The 18134-nt window shown below is 38.3% G+C and overlaps 1 protein-coding gene across 1 annotated transcript in view; it reads right to left on the bottom strand.

Annotated features, from left to right (window-relative positions):
* The window catches only part of LOC127639264 (thyrotropin-releasing hormone-degrading ectoenzyme-like), a 161420-nt gene that overhangs the window by 39025 nt on the left and 104261 nt on the right, over positions 1–18134 (bottom strand). Inside the window, exons 11-13 of the mRNA XM_052121185.1 lie at positions 7783–7871; positions 4052–4185; positions 3814–3869 (exon numbers count right to left, since the gene is read on the bottom strand). Coding sequence (XP_051977145.1) covers positions 3814–3869; positions 4052–4185; positions 7783–7871 — 279 coding nt within the window. The remainder of the gene's footprint in view (positions 1–3813; positions 3870–4051; positions 4186–7782; positions 7872–18134) is intronic.

Here is an 18134-nt window from a genome sequence, read left to right as displayed (position 1 = left end):
AATCATCCTCCGAACACACTCTTAATGGATTGCCCCTTGCGCGACTATGACATACACGCCATTGGAGGTGTGCTCTTGGGTCTGTTTGTCAGAACAATCTTGCCACAATATGGACCCAGTGTAGGAATCCACTCTTCGCTCCGCCCTGTCTCATCAGGGAGTCTTGCTAGGACGTCAGCAGGATCAAATTGCAGCCTCGAACCGGGCTTTGGAGAGGATGGCTTCACAGCTCGCCAAGCTCATCTCCTTTGTTCATCAGCTCCGCCTATCTCCTGATGCTGGCCCATCTCAGGAAGCATCCTCTGGTTCCTCTGGCTCCTGAATGCTTTGAAGCCTACATTCCCCCTCCATCCCCATATTCAGGTGAGGATGAATCCTGCAGCGCATTCCATTTCGCAATGTTCACCGTTCTTCGTGTTTCAGCGCTCCACTTTCACTTCAGATATGATGAAGGTGGCCTGTGATATTACGTTCCTCACCGGGCTGGCGAATGGGGCACTGGAGTTAAGTTTGCTCTTCTCTGCGGGGCGTATATCTGCATCTCACTAGGCTTCAACGGAGGATTCTGCAAATCTGTTCCTGACTTCTACAATGCACACACTCATCCTACAAACACACTCTTCAGGGATTGCCCCTAAAACGTGCACACCATTGGAGATTGCTTTCCACTGCTGCAGCCGGTGTAGGGATTTTCTACATTCTTCAATCCAGTGACTGCTCATTATTACTGTTAATAATTTGAACTTTGAACTGTTCCTCTGCTCTTGGGTCTGTTTGTCTTACTGTTGTTCGTTACATGGCCATTCAGTTTCTTGGTTGTATCAGAATGTTCCTGCTTTCATTTATCCTTTTTAATTATTTAATTTTATTATCAAGGATGAAGAACTGATCAATAAAAGAACAAGTTAAAACTATTATGAAGCATTTAATTTGTCCTTGCTGTTGGCATGAACAGATATGAATGAATTAATCACTCTTGCACTGAGAAACGTGCTGATACACACCTACACAAGGTCAGAGGAACATATTTACAAGACATGAAGGTCATTTATCATTCATACAATCACTCCATAAGGTCAGCAAAATGAAAAAAAGTGTGTGACTCACTAAAACTGAGTGACTTAGTCAGACATGTTTGATTTATTAGGTCTAAATGAACACGGTGTTCAGTTTTTTTTTTTTATTAAAAACAATATGTCAATATCTCTTTATTAAAATAAAATATCTCAGATTCAGTTTGAACTCATTAGTATAATTAGAGCAACTTAACAGCCTTCTGTAAACCATTGACTTATATGGCCTTTAATTGTAGCTCATTTAGACAGAACAAATTAACCTATTAAGAAAGTCAAGTCAAAATAGATCTGAATGCCTGCATAAATGTACTGAATATGAGAAAAACACTGAAAATTTTAATATTCTACATTCATTAAATCTTTCTCACTTTTGTAACATCTGACAGATTTGTTGACAGGCCTCACAATGTTCCACAAAATAATAAACACACTTCTGTTCCTCTGCGGTGATGCTGATATTAACTTAGAAACAGATCAGCATTTCTATGAAAGTTTATAAAAAGCAGCTAGTGATTACAGTAATGACTGTGAGCTATTAACAGCATCTGTTAATTTCCTAATTTAGGATTTACCTCACATAAAACTGTACTTTAGCCGACATACAGCAAAGCATAACCAAGCATAATGTTTGTTGCTATTTTAACACTGAAATGTGCTGCAAACATTAAAACGAGTGTGGTGCTATGCTAATAAGCTTGAGTATAAATGCTTAATATCTTGAAAGAATCTACAAATACAATATTACTTTTTTTCATATTACAGAAATGAGAATGTGATTTTTGTTCCACATGATGTGCAATTTATTTTTTAATTTGTGCAAAATATAATTTCTGTTTATTTTGGCACCCTAGAGAATATTACATTAACTCTGTGCTTTAAAATCTATGTAAGTAATCCAATAAATACATTAATCAATTAATAACGCATACAAGATCTTCAATAATGCAATAATCTCAACAATGCATGTATGATCTTCAGGATTAAACTGGGCTGCACTGACTTTCTTCCCTTTTATCGATCCACTAATTCACATAAAAAATAAAGGCCAACTGAGCTTTGTGAATCAGTGCTATTGAACTGAGGGAGTAATTCCCATGAGCTCCAGGGGCATTTAATTTGATAACGTCCCAAATTCAGCAATGCCCATTCCGCATCCACAATCACCTGAACACTCTTTATCATCCAGGTAATTTGCAGAGATACGTGACGTTTTACACAGTGTGATTAATGAGGATGCCATTTTTAATATGCAGGTCGGCTTTTTCACTTCTCAAGTACACAAGGGCCAATAAGTAGCTCCACAGATTAGAGCCCTGAGGCTGAATGAGACAGTCTTTTAATGTCTGCTCTGTTTACAACATTAGAGAGAAGCATTGTGTATAACCCAGACTAAAATAAAAACTCAAGGATAAAAGGATTTGTCTTCAGTCCTGTTAAGTTTAAATTATCCAGATCTCTTTAATAAATAAGGCTCAGCTGAATAAAGAGTCTAAATTAATATGACACATTACAACAGAGGGAACAGGTTTACATTCTCAGCCTAACATGACAGGAATAAGATCAAATTTTGCTGTAGACTTGTCATCAGTTGACTGATTCGTCATGCTCAGGAAACAGCTGAGGTCATGTGACACCCTTGTCCATAAAAACGCAATTCACTACATGACAGTTAAAGCTCTAAAAAGCCACACAATGCTGACAAATGAGCCAATCATTTCAGGGTGATGAACAGGAATGCTAATGCTAGCAGAGCAAAAACAGAAACAGCATCTGGCACATTCCTCATTTAGTTTGCAAGGAGCATAAAAATCCTTATCCACAGTAAAATAATTTTACAATCTGCGCTAAGCAGTGACATTGGCCTCCAGTCGAGATGAGCTCTCCCATTTCTTGTGGCTGAATGACAGCCATGCTATTTAGTACAACAGCTCTATTGCTTGTGTGATTTTGCTCAATTAAAACACTAATTTGGACTTGTTAATTAATATAGTCAGATTTTAGCACCAAGCTTCAAGGTATTGACTGTTTACACATACTTTGCTTCATTAGACAGAATGACTAAGAGTTTGAGGATTAAACAGCAATGACCAGAGGGAAAGATGTTGCTTTGTGTTGGTACTAATGGCAGCTTGACAGCCTGTGGCATTAAACCTCCTGAGATGACACTATCAGAGATGATTGCTTTAGGAATTAATCTGTTCTCTCTATCCACACTCTTGCCTCTCCTCCTCCTTTCTCCCTATGCCTCTTCTCACATTCACCAGTGAATCTGTGTGAGACGCCAGCTAATAATGAAGCTCTGAAGGATTGACACTATGAACCAGCAGTGGAAAGGAGGGAATAGGAGTGGGTTTTGGAGTTAAGTAATGAACTGATACACCCCTCTGTTTTGTATCATCCACCAGCGCAGTAAGAGATGGACAGACTCACCGCAGGTCTCATCAGTGAAGGGGTTTTCTTCAAAAAAGTCTACTGGCTAAAAGAGAAACTGAGCAGAGCTGCATCTCTCAACAATGAATAGAGCTGACTGAAGTTTACTGGGTCTGAATGTTCTTTACTATTGTGATGGATTGCTGTTTCACAATTCATTCATGCTGACTAAACTATGATGGGTGTCCCCTTTGAGCTTTTAGTTCCTCTAAAGGTTTTATACTCCTATAAGGTTGCTGATATTTTCAGGCTCTCTGAATGATTGTACATGTTTCCAGTATCAGAGCAAGTAACAAACAAAACTAACCTTGCCAAATTGAAGACATCATCGATCAGACCGGCCCTGTTGCCCACGGAGATGATCTGCAAAGCGAGCAGCAGAGAAGACATTTATGAAACATGTTGAAGACAAGCAGGATAGATGAGGATAATGAGGAGAATATGAAAAGGGAGGGAAATGGGAAAACAGGAAGTGAATGGAAGAATATGGAGTGATACAGATTAAATGAAGGAATCTTTTGCACAGAGAATTTTGGCTGGTGTACCGTCGGGTTGGTCATCAGCTGTTGAATGAGAAGTTTCCAGTTGTTGAGGTCGTAGTTCACTCTGAAGTAGCCTGTTTGATTGATGTTGCCAAGCAACCATGTCTCCCCATCCATATGACTCACTCTGTGCATCTCTATAAATTAAGTAAATAAACATGAAAAAAAAAAACATTTAATGACAGAAAATGTGCTGTTACAAAAAATTAAGTTGTAAAGTCTGTAATGTCTTACAGTCTTCATTTAGCAGTTTAAAACAAATGTGTGATTGTAGATTAAGCCTATGAAGATATTGTCATTAAACATCACTGAACTAATATAAAAGGAATATTCCAGGTTCAATACAAATTAAGTGCAGTCAACAGCATTTGTGGCAAAATGTTGATAACCACAAAAGATCATTTTCACAGGTCCCTCCTTTTCTTGAAAAAAAGAAAATATCTGGGTTATATGGCATCAAAATCGTGCCAAATGTATTGCGGTCACGGATCCAAAAATAATAAGTGTGAATCAAAATAATAAGTATGCATTAAAAAATAATAAGCGCAGATAAAAAAAAAAGAATAAACGCAACTTTTTATAAAAAATGCAGATCAAAATAATAAGCACAGATCAAACAATAACAAGCATGAAACCAAAATATATAAACACATTTAAAAAACAACAAGAAAATTTATGTCATCAGAATTGCAAACAAAATCATATTTTCCTTGGTTAGATTACTATTTTTTGTGCTCTGTGACTATTTTTTTTTGTACATTTACGCTGTATTTTTCTTTGCTTTTATTTCCATGTTCCAAAACTTGTGAGTACATCACTCCAATGCAACTCCGATGGCTGCTGCTCAATATTATATTATTTGTGGTTGATAGATACGCTGCTTGTGTCCGTTATAAGTATTTTCTGTCAGATCTAGGAAAGAATGTGTTGTCCGAGTAGGCCATTAACATAGTCCGTTAGCGTGTATCGAGTTAGCTGAATTTAGTTAGCAGAGTTATAGTTTATGCATTATTTAAGACTTCCCTGTTTATAGGTTATTGGCTGCATATCTTAAAAAAAAAAATAATAATAAGGCTGGGTTGGTGTGGCTGTTTGATGCATGTTTTTTACTAGCTGAACCAATGTAGTCACGAGTTTAGAACCCAACTCAATCCGCTTTTCCATTAAATAAAATCCAGATCCTGACATCAAGGCCTATTACAATACTAATGAATATAGAAATGCTTACATATAACTGGACATTTCCTGGATCTTTAGAGACGGTCCCTAAATATGAGACTAATTGTGAATCAAGAATGTCCAAAAACATATTACGTGAACTTTATTGCATTATTTATTGACGTGGGGACGCTTGGTCACATGTTTCTGATTTCACTGCAGTATCGTGGAGAAAGAAACTACATGTAGCTGTGCCAACGGTTCCAACGTAGGATCAGTACATAATGGCACATTCAGCAACATGGAAAAGCGGATCAAGTTTGGTTTGGTAACTAAATTTGTTTCAGCTAGTAAAAACATGGATCAAACATCCACACCAACCCAGCCATGTTTTTTTTTTTAGATAAGCAGCAAACAACCTACAAACAAGGAAGTCTTAAATAATGCTTAAACTAAAGTCTCTGCTAAATAAATTCAGCTAACATGATACATTTTTAATGGACTATGATAACGGCCTACTCGGACAACACATTGTTTCCAAGAGCTGACAGAAAATACTTAAAACAGACACAAACAGCGTATCCATCAACCACAAATAATATAATCTTCAGAGTTGCATTGGAGTGATGTCACCACCCCTATTCGAATGATTGGCTAGAGGAGGAGCTGTCGATCAAGAACTAGTGGACCAATAGGGACGCAAACTGCCCCGATTTACATGAAACCCTACTCAAAAGTTTTGGAAAATCAAGTGCAGAACTTGGAAACAAAAGCAAATGAAAATACAGAGTATGCACAAAAATGAAAATATGTGCAAAATTGTCAGAGAGCACAAAAAAACTTAATATAACTGTCACATTCCCTGTTGTCTTTTGTTTTTGTGCTTTTGTGTTGAAGTTCTTGTTTAGTTCCTGTTTGGTTTTTGTAGTTCCTTGTAGTTTCATTTTATGATTGGTTTTCCCCTGATTATTTCTCATTCCCTGATTGTTTCCCCAGGTGTTCCTCGTTCCCTTGTTTGTTCTCTTGTATATTTAAGCCCTTGTTTCCCCTATATAGTTTGTCAGTTCTTGCATGTTTTGTTATGCTCGGTTTCCTGTGTTTTTCGTGTTTATTTTAATAAAGCTGCACTTAGATCCTCATTCTTTGCCTGCCTTCTCACAATAACCAAGGAAAACCATTTTTTTTTTGCAATTCTGATGACTTTGCTTTATTAATTTTTTTTTGCAGCATATTTTAAATGTGTTTATATATTTTTGATTCATGCTTGTTATTTTTTTATCTGTGCTTATTATTTGGATCTGCACTTTTTATTTATTTTTGCGCTTATTTTTTTATCTGCACTTATTATTTTTTTATTCATGCTTATTATTTTGATTCACACTTATTATTTTTGGATCGGTGGCCGAAATATATTTGGTGGGATTTTGATCCCATAGGGTTACAGTGAGGCACTTACAGTGGAATTGAATGGGGCCAATCTGAAAATGTTAAAATATTTTTTTTCTCAAAAGGATAGACGTAAGACGTAAACAAAATATGTTAACATGATTTTAGTGTGATATAATCACTTACTAACGTTTTCTGTGTAAAGTTATAAACAATTTTAAAAACAATGATTTAAACAACTTTTACATCTAAAATAATGCACACATTTTAACAGAAGAATTAACGGGGGTTCACATTTCACGCAAGTTTCACATTTATGCCTTTAAAGCCTTGATTTTTTCTTCTCTTTTTTTTAAAGAACAAGTCGGAGAGAAATTGCGATAAACAACATTATGCCACAACTGCAGTCCATTGAGCTTAACTTGTATTAAACCCAGAATTGTCCATAGACATATTCCTAGACTATTGCTAAGAAATGTTTTTATAACTATTAATCATGTTTAGAAAGCAGTCCTACATGTGAATAAAATACATTAAGCGCACAAAACCCTTGACATTAAGTAATGAATGACATCTTTAAATGTGTTTTCTGCATTCATATGCAACAATATTAGCAGATATTGTGGTTTTTCATGGATAAAACAACAAAGTGTTTTAGATTGCTCAGTGGACTCAATGGATTTCTAGTATATCATGATCATGGTGCATCCAACCATCAGTGACCAGATAGCAAGAGTCAGGTCTGTTAGGTAATGCATATAAATGGATCTCTGTTACATTCTCTGATTCCTTCAAGAGTCATTGTCTCCAGTTCAGTCTTCAGTGCCCCACTGTCATCATTGTACCCTGATAAGGGCTGTTCAGGGAAGGTTAGCAGAAAACAGAGGCTGTTAAATGGGAACTCTGAGCTCTGATCACTGAATAGCTCTTGGAATTTGACTCACTGTGGCTCCATTCAGAGACAATCTACATCTTTATTCCAAAGGAGAGGAATGGAATGAAATACAATGATGGTAGACATGAGGCCATTACAAGAATGTGCACAGCAGAATCGTTTTTAAATGTTTTGTAAAGAGAAGCATTTACGTAAATGCACTCTGCTGAGCTGTGTCACCACACAACAGAATTCAAAATAATCCATATAAAAAAACTTTCAAATGAATCTGATGAGGAAACTGTACACTTCTCACCTGTTTTATTGGACAGCCAGATGACTGTCTCTGTTGATATGTGACTGGAGTTCCCCACTGTGAGTGTCAGGGGAATTTGCCATTGGAAGCTGAAACAAGACAAAGGCAGAAATAACAGATGAAATGCCTCTCTCTGATCTCACTGTACATATACACATGCACAGCTGTACAGTATGTGTCACATATACTATATGACAGTACATGCATACTCTGACACTCCCACATTATACAGAATTGTGGGATATAGCCATCTGATATCCTCTCTGTCTCAAAAACAGCAGTCTAAGAGACTAAAAATCACAAATGTGTTGATTCATCTGTAAGGTGATTTGTTTTCTCTTAAGTGTGTGATCATCTGTAGGTATGAGAACACGTCCAGTGAAATGAACACTAAATGATCACTTCTCTCGAAGATATCTTTGGTAATAACACCCAGGTGGACGTAATCTGCTGTCTGCCATCTGCTACCCCTAATGTCAGAGTGATCCACAGCACACCGACAGTTTTATTTTTATGTCTACATTTTGAATGAATTTTCCTCAGTAAGGACTGTGTGTTAACATTAACTGGGAAGTCTGAAATAAAAAAAATGTAAGGGCAGCTTTTAATTTCAGCAGTAACATCGGCAATAAACAGCAGACACTGAACACTGGATTTATCAAAGTATTAGGCTTGGCCAAGGTCACAGAGAAACTACAGCACAGTTGGAGACACATCCATGTGATGAAGCATTATGAAGCCTGCTGAAAAACTGTATTTAAAGCACGTCTTCATAAGGGGAATATAGAGAGAGATAGCGTGCTAGATGAACACTGATAACAATAATTATGAATTCCAAAGATAATAGAGACATCTTTGTGTTTGAACTGAATAACACACTGATGCATTTACATAAATCTGCGTTCATCAGGGACAACGAACAAAAGAATAAAACCAAAGCAAATTAAAGTTCTCCACAGGCCGCTGGTAATTTTGCGGCTCACGTTTATGTTCATTTATAGCAGCATTTGTCTGTTAGCATCAGCATTATTGACATCCCTCAGAAACGTTGTGTTATGGCTCAGAATTTAAACAAAAGCAAGTAGAAAGATTTCAGTCTTTACAGCAGTTGGGTAAAGTGTGTGCTGAGATGGGTCCAGTGGGCAGTGGCACAGGATTCATGTGAACATCACCCTCCCACAGTGACTTCAACAAAATCTATGCCTTTTTAAATATGCGCCTACAGTAAAAACCTAGTAATGGTTAAATTTGTTAAAAGTAAAACAATTGTGAATCACAAAAGGATTCATGTAACATACAAAATTATCAAAGCAATGTTTCAGATAACAAAGGCAAGGGCATACTCCAATAACAACCTGCCCTGACCTGACATTAATGAAAAATACCCTTGTCCTGAGAAAACAGTTTAACCTTTCGGTTAAAATGTATCTTCATTATACTGTTGTCTCTTGCCTGAATATTTGCCAGTGTGGTTATATTATGTTCACTTGTATAGCCAACAGCTAAAAATATCTATCTATCTATCTATCTATCTATCTATCTATCTATCTATCTATCTATCTATCTGTCTGTCTGTCTGTCTGTCTGTCTGTCTGTCTGTCACAGTTAGATATGGTCCTCAAATCTGATTGGATGACACACTTTCCATGAGCACTAATGTCTCAGAACCTCAGCACACAGACGCTTCACTGTTTGTATCACTCTGCTTGTTTTTGTGCCATTCTAAACGATAGTGTAAGAGCACAGATGTGTAAAAAAGCTACAGTATGTGTGTCTTTTAATTTTTCCCTGTGTCATCAAAGATTTTAGCCAGCAGGTGGCGACAAAAGACAATTATTTATGTGATATGAGCTAGTTTAGTTTGACGTGAGTTGTGTTAGTGCAGGTCAGTCGGCGAGCGATTTCTTCGAAGTTATCAGCAATGTCTCTCAATCCATGATCGCTTGGACTACTACTACACTAGTACAGCTAGGAAATACAGTTAAAGAGCAACATGCAGGTTGAATTTATAACTGAATTAATACTTTATATTGTCTGCAGAGGTCTTTTAAAACACATATGTAGAAATTACTAATGAAATCTCATTTGATGTAGAGATTTTGATGAAAATGTGCTAGGCTCTGGAATACGCTTTTCCCGCTATAGCAACGCGTCATATGACGTAGGGCGAGGCAAACAAAAGAGCTCGCGGTCAGCTCTCTATTGTTGGGTGTTGATGTAGTTAGAGCAGTAGTGAGAGAAAGAAAGTTTTAGATCGAGTTTTAGAGAAGGCATAATGGTAAATTATTGTGTTTGTGCTGGTTGCACGAATTCCAGCCTGTCAGGACATCGTGTCCATCATTTTCCTTCTAGGAAAAACAAGGCTTTTTGGTCTTGGGTGCGTTTTGTGCAGGTGAAGAGAGCAGACTTCACTGCCGCGTCTGTTACCACACACTCGGTCGTTTGTGGCGCACATTTCACTCTGGAGAATTATCGACCTGGAGATTTGTTGGGAGTCTCGGATGGGATTTCGGAGTAAGGACCACATGAGGCTGATTACTGATGCTGTTCCCTCGGTGCACTTGATGGAATCAAGTCCACCGTCAAAGTTTACACCGGATTTTGCCGTGGGCTGGACTCTAGGACCAAGTGCTAACTTTAGCAGACATTCTGTGCAACGACAACGAGGACTTAGCAGAGTAAGTCTTACTTTTAATTATTTTAACTCTTAATTTGTGTAATTTCGTAATAATAATAGTATAATATTTTTATATAATATATTTTTATAATATTAAATATTTAATATTTATTTAGTATAATAATACAGAGAGAGGAGAGAGACTGAGCTTTAGGACAGGTTGTCGTAACGTAATTGTCTGCCTTCTGAAATGAATTTAGTAGTTTGCACAATGCTATAGCTATTGGCAGGAAGCTAGCCCAACTTTCCCGTTTCCCCCGCATTTCAATTCAAACTGTTCTCCCGCCGCCCTCCCGTCTGATTTTGTATCCCCGTAGGCTAATGTTATACTCTCCAGTAAATTGCAAAACCACACCGGAGAACTCAGTTTCTTCATTCGCATCCATTGTAACCTGAGCTTGAACTTGACCAGACTCCCTCGCCCATCGTCACTTCCGGTTAGTGCTTTATAGACGTGGAAGTTATTTTATCACAATTTATCTCAAAATATCGTTAATGGCTAAATATATATTACTCCAGTTCAGAAAATCTAGTTGTTTTATCATCAACATACACTATGCTATATAGGGGTGTCCAACCTGCATGTTGCTCTTTAAACTAGCAGCTTCAGCATTACAACTTATCACAGCTGAGAGACACAACACATTTGAGTAATCAAAAACATCTTCAAGGTGCTTACCTTTTCCCAAAGTTTCAGCATTGTGAGGAGATATAGATATTCAACATGATGAAGGGGATATTGCTATGTGGATGCGTCAAAAGCCGCATCCCACATATTCTATTTATAAATCTTGAAAAGATTCTGCCGTTTACTTTACATTAGCCAAAATGTTATTTTACATTCAGTCCTTTTTATTTGTTCTTATTTTACTTGCTGTCTGCAGACCAGTATACACCTTTCCTTGCATTTGGCATGGACCAAAAGCATTTTTTGAAGGTTTTGTTGATTTAGTTTTACGGGTGTTTTCCAGTAATCGCCATTGTTTCCTCCCACTGATGATCACAAATATGGCGGCTGCAGATAGAAATTGGTTAACCATCATTTGTTTTAGTTATTTAAATTTGTACATGTTAAAATGTTCTTTTATTGTGGATAGAGTTAAACACATTTTTTACAGGTATTAATCTGTGATACAAATATACAGTATGCATATATACAATAAAATCAGTGGAGACAAGTTGTACAATTACAATTTGGGCAAAAAGTTTTTCTATGGACTTTTTTAATAATAGGATCAAATGGGCAGATTCAATTCATATCAAACTTAATTGGCAAAATAATTTTAAGAGTACATTAACAATGCATCATTACACTCTATTCAGGTGAAGTCAACATTTTCCATACAGTAAATCTGTCCCGTGTTTATTATGCCTGTGACGTGTGTTGCGTGTTATGAATAAGCGTGTGCTGCTCCACACAATCAGTTTCTGTGCTAGGATGTGCAGCTGAGTCGAGCGTGTACCTCTATGGCAATTTTAGACAGATAAAGTGGGTAAAAACATTAGAGAAGTTTTGTCCATTGTAAAAAGGTGCCTGGGTTTGTTCCCTGCAAGCAGCAGATGCCCTAACCAATTATTACTTAGTTACACGAAAAGCACAATTCAACTGAACTCAACAATATGTATTTTATGATATCAAAATAGAGTCTCTACTGGAGTTCTTATTCAAGAATCTCATACTACTAAATAAATTGAGTGATCTGAGAGTCAGAACTACAGATTGATAGATCATCTTTTGACTGCTCGAAGACAAATACATTTAAAGTGAAAATGGGCAGAAAAAAAAGGCTGAAGTCTGATTCAGTTAATCTGTGGTCACACTACACTCCATTTACACTCCATTCACTTCCATTCATAAACATTTAATCTAAGAATGTGCGATAAATCGGATGCCGATATATTATTGGCCAATTACTTGGAAAATCGTCATATTTTTATTGTGCCAATAGTGGAAATACCGCATATTATTTTGCAGATAATTTGTTACAGTTAATTTGCTTGCAGCTGAGAATCTCTGACTGCCTGCAATTTCCATCAGGCAGGCACTCAGGCAGCATCAAGTGACACAGCATGTGTCATTGAGAGCCAAACTCAAGTCACTCTGTATATATTATTTCAACATCTCTACACTTCGTTGCATTGTTTTGGAGCTGCTTTTAATACGGATCATCTGTTCTAGGTAACAACATTTGATTACCCATATTCTGTTTGTTTCATGAAGCAGTAAAGAAAACGTGACAAAAATATGTATGTATCTTGGGGGCAATAATTTACACTTATTACTTTATAAAACTGTGGCAGGGAGGAGGGCGCGGCAGGGTCGTGATGCTGCACACCCGGCCCCTAATCAGGTTAATCAAGCCCTTGAAAGGGATAAAGGCGACCAGAGGCGGCAGTTCCAGAGAGAGACAGTTACAAGCAGCAGCCCAGCATGTTTGTGTTTGTCTTTTTGCTTAAGTTTGTCATTAAACTATTATTTATATTGTTAAGCCTTTTCTCTCATCTTCCTTTCCCCTTTTACCTTGTTACACTGGTGCCTCAACTCGGGAAGGAGGAGGGATGTGCTGCAGTAGAGTCCAGACAGAGCGGTTTGCTCATCAAATGTGATGAACTTGTGACCGCACTCAACTGCGCCACCCAGTGCATTCTGTTATAACTGTGAGTTTTAGTTTGTGTGTTCAGGATTTAACATGCATCTCACTGCATATATGGCCAGCAAAGCAAACCTTTGTGAAAGTTGTTTACTGGCCCAAATCAAAAGAATGCACACAAATTCTCTATGATATTCTGAACCCTAGATGTAACTTGGGTCCCCCATTCAATGTAAATCTATGCAGGGCTTGACAATAACCACTGCCCATTTGCCCAGGGCCAGTATGAGAGAGATTTGGGCAGTTGCTAAAACTGTTACTGGCCAGGGCTGCACTTATAACATTAGCTGAATCAGACAACAAGTGTGAGAGCACAAAAATGACATGAAATTCCCACATTCTTTCATTTTAACATATTGGTGAAAATTAGTAATCCACAAGTAGGAACACAATAAATCAATAGTTTCACACATTAATGGACTATAAATCCATTTCTTTCTGTGCAGCGTAGATTCTGTTTAATGTGCATGAGCACTCATAAAGGCACAGAGCACTAGTTCGCCATAAGAGACGAAGTGCTGAATGAAATGTAATAAACTTAAATTTAACCATGGTTATGAATGAATGAGCGATACATTTATATAGTGCTTTTCTGACACTATACTCAAAGCGCTTTACACAGTGAACAGGGGTCTCTCCTCAACCACCACCAGTGTACAGCATCCACTTGGATGATGCGACGGCAGCCATAGTGCACCAGTACGCTCACCACACACACAAGCTATTGGTGAAGAGGAGAGAGTGGAGTGATGGAGCCAATTAATGGATGGGGATTATTAGGACGCCATGATCGATAAAGACCAATGGGAGGAATTTGGTAATACCTGTACATGCTGTGGGAAACCTATGGGACTAATTATAAAATCACTGATGATTTTTTTATTTTTATTTATTACCTTATGTTTTTAGTCAAATTAAGTCTAATATCATTTTCCAAAATGTGTTTTCTGCATATAACTTTTGACCTTTTTTTCGGTGACGATGTTTACTGACTTTGTCTCATTAGGGTAAATGTTTTTTGGTAAATTGTCTGAGACATGACACATTCAAATGCATTTTCTGTGTCTGGAAAGCATCTCTTGCCATTTCAAAAACTTTATAGACATTCCTTTTAAAACTTTAAAAACTTTACTGGCATTCTATTTAAGTCTTTAAGAACTTAATTGTTGCTCTTGATTTGTTCCATTCTTTTCATTGGCATTGTGTCAGCTATCTTGTCAATGCATGTGTGGGACTGCCAGCACATGAATGTATTAGAAACCCCACATTTGGAAAACAGTCCCAATGAACTGCTTCATTTCTTTCTCTGTGCAGTTTGGGGTTGAGTTTAGGGCTATTTCTAGGCATAGGTGAATTAGGTGAGTGCCTAAGGCACTACCAAGACTAAGCTTATTTCACCACCGTTTAAAAATAGCAGCTGTCATCTGTGAAATGTCTTGATTTAAAATTCACTGCGATTAACCCATATCCACCCTTAGTTACCTCTCTATCTCTCTCTCTCTCTCTCTCTCAGGTCTCTCAGTGTGTCTGTGTGGGTGTGATATCTCCAGCTCTCTTCAGGGACTGTTGGCTTTAGCACCCTATCATGCACCACTAGGGGCCATTCAGCTCAACATGTGTGATATACTTACATATCACACATTTACCATCAGCAGCAGCACAGCATCCAACATCCAACAAATATTGTAATTTCAAGCTACTTTCAGACATGGTCATGGCCACATTACATTTGTATTGTAAATGCTAATGCATCCTGATGTGTTCCACAACATCATAATGGCAAAAAAAAGGGGTTTAAAAATAAGTGTGTAGTTTCTGAAGCACTACAGCATAGTCCCATGCCAAATTCACACCATATTTCTACAAATTGAAGACAGTGTTACACGTTTTGGTGAAATCAACAAGAAAAGCTTACTTACTGTTGACTATTATTACTGTTGAATATTAAGCTGTGAAATGGGGGGCAGTGGTGGAATCAGATAGCAATATCAAGGTACTTTGATATAAATCATGGTAGACTACTGCAAAAAAAAAAAACATGACACCCCAACTGTTGTAAATCACACCAATAGCGAGGGTTTGACACAGATACGCATCAACAACATGTTGCTTGTGTTGAAGGTATAACACAAAAAGATACATTTAATATTGCCTCAAATCCAGAAGGGGACTTTAACATAATTAACTGGATTAACTGCATGTCTCCATTACAGTCATGCTCTTTTGCATGCAACAAGAAAACCAATTTGTGCTTTGAACCATTAGTAAGTTGTTTATATCCTCTATAACATCACCTCAGCAAAAGATCTGTGCTGTGGAAAGAGCCAGGCAAGACAATAGGCTAAAGGTGTTAATGAAAGTTTACACAGTTTAAATGAGTTCCAGACTAGTTGTGATGGTGAAAAACACTGTAGCACAGAATCTGCAAATTAACTGTGCCCAACTTTCCTTTGATGATTTCAAATGAAGTGTGTTGAAGATGTAGAGGCTCACTCCAGCTGAATATAGACATCTTTGGTTGACACTTATAAAACTAAACCAAAGGGAGACGCTCAAAAGCATCAATGAAATAAGTCTACCTCAGACAGATTAATGGATACAATTGCAAAATGGATTGCTGTGGACTGTAGACCAATGATAGATTTATGTTCAGTAATGAAAATAAAATATAAATATACAATAATCAGGCAATGTTCAATAGTAGAGTCCTCGCCACTACCATCCACCCCAACTGAGCAGCCGTTGCTATCTGCTGGGGGACGGAGGAGCTCGGCCGCCTGAGAGCAGACGAACAGCCTTGACCCCTCCAGGCGGTCGGATAGGAGCTCCTTCTCCCTTCGTGGTGAGCGGCCGTTCCTCACAGCAGTATGTGTCGTTGTGTCTCTGTGGGTCAGAACTCTTGGTAGGTTTGCTAGCTGGTTGGTTGAACTGATTCGCAGTGCAGCAAATGTCTTTCAAGCTCAGTGATGTGAAATAAACAGTTTCATTTTTTGCTGGCATTTTCCAATGTCTTCCTATTGTCCAGCTGAGTTTGCCCTTTGCTTTGGATCATCTATGAACTGTTATGAAATGCAGTGGGCATGAAACACACAAAAAGAGTGTGAAATACATTCAAATTGACCTTCTCTGATACCTTCAGCTGCTGCCAATGTTTCTGTCAGCACATTTTGCTCAGATGTGAGGTGTTACACTGCATTTACAGAGGTGTCAAATGCCCCTTGCATATTGTCAGCTTGTCTGGATCTCAACTTAAAAACTACCTGAGGGGCAAAACGGGAATAAGAGCCCCCTACTCATAACACAGCTCTGATATTGATTTGTGGTGTGGCTTTGCTTCAGAACGCCTCTGCAGAAGAGCACAGCTCTAAGAGAGCATGCTCGAGTAGGAGGAAAGCTTCAAATGAAGGTGGCTTTGTCTGACCTGAAAAAATGAAACTCTAACAGGCGTTCTAACAGAATTCTACCTGTAGTTCTCATATTTTGACATAAACATGGGTCAATGTGGAGGGCTAGCCTTGTCACAGAAAAAACGAGAAATCAAGGATTTTCATCTGCATCTGCAGATGATAAATCTGTGGTTATTGATGCTTAAGTCTCACTAGCATTATTATTGTGCTCTACTTCTCTCAGAGAGATTCAACTTTGACACACCCTACAGATACATCCTACAATCTCAGGAGTTTTGCTCATGACCTAAAATTGCAGTTGTTTGTCATTTGTATTGTGCACCATTTACAAAACTTTATTGTTCAAGGTCTAAATAGGACAAAATTGCTAAACAACATGCTCACTATGAAGACTTCAAAAAATATCAGCATACAAATTAAATTCTTCAGTAAATTTTAGTGATACTAGCAGTGTCTGATCCAAAACCAAAGTGGAAGGATTTCTAAAAATGGATCATTGATGCTGTTGAATTATTCATCTGACTCTAACATAGAATTAAACTAATCTATCTGCCAGTGACAGACACCGCTTTTATGACACCACAGGCGGGTGGTAGACAGCTTGTGGAGGTGAAGGGTTAGCATGAGTTGCTAATAAAAAATGAAATGCTCACTTAAGAGCAGATTGAGGTCTTGTGTGATTAAACATGACTAGAGATCTAATTTGTATGGACAGATTTTTGTTACTTTTTACACTTCCTACTGAAAAAACAACAACTGTCTAACGTCTAGGTTACGGATGTAACCTTCGTTCCCTGATGGAGGGAACGAGACGTTGTGTCGAAGAAGCGACACTAGGGGTCTCTCTTGAGAGCCTTTCACATCTCTGATCTATGAGAAAAGGCTATTAAGAAATTGGCAGACAGAATTTGCATGTCCCGCCCCCCGACAAACGGGTATAAAGGGAGGGGAATGCGTCTGTTTCATTCAGGATTTTTCAGAGGAGCCGACAATGAGGTTCGGCCGCAACAGTGGCTCGGTTCAGCGACGTGGCCGGGAGGACACAACGTTTCGTTCCCTCCAACAGGGAACGAAGGTTACATCCGTAACCTAGACGTTCCTGTCTGTCGCTCACTTCAACGTTGTGTCGAAGAAGCGACACTAGGGGTCTAATTTAAATCACGCCATGCGCTGAGCAATGTATGTGTACTGCTGACACAGGAGCGGGCAGGTATTTTATGTGCCAAAGCAACTGGCAGTGTCAGACTGCACGTACCCTTCCCCAACGCCCCATAAAGTCGTCAAATTCTTCTGGTTCTTTACCCCTGACAGGGGGGAACAAGGTGACGTTCCAAGCATGGGAACAGGCCGCGCCAGCCGCGCCTTTTCTCGCATAGAGTTGAAGTGGCTGGGGACATCCTAACGCTCTCATACGCATCAGGGAAGGTGATCTTTCCCAGTTCCTATTCTTTCAGGGGAAAAAGACCCTGCGGAAACCGCACCTGCCCAGACTGGGGTAGGTAAAGCATGGTGAATGCATCATATGGGTTTTTAGGTCACATGTGGAAAGTGACACAACGGCGAAGTGAGCGACAGACAAGGACCTGTGTTTATAACTCAGTATCTAATTATTATTTT

This window comes from Xyrauchen texanus, chromosome 47, assembly GCF_025860055.1.
Source record: "Xyrauchen texanus isolate HMW12.3.18 chromosome 47, RBS_HiC_50CHRs, whole genome shotgun sequence".
Lineage (NCBI taxonomy): Eukaryota > Metazoa > Chordata > Actinopteri > Cypriniformes > Catostomidae > Xyrauchen > Xyrauchen texanus.
This window is presented reverse-complemented; position numbering and strand designations above follow the sequence as displayed.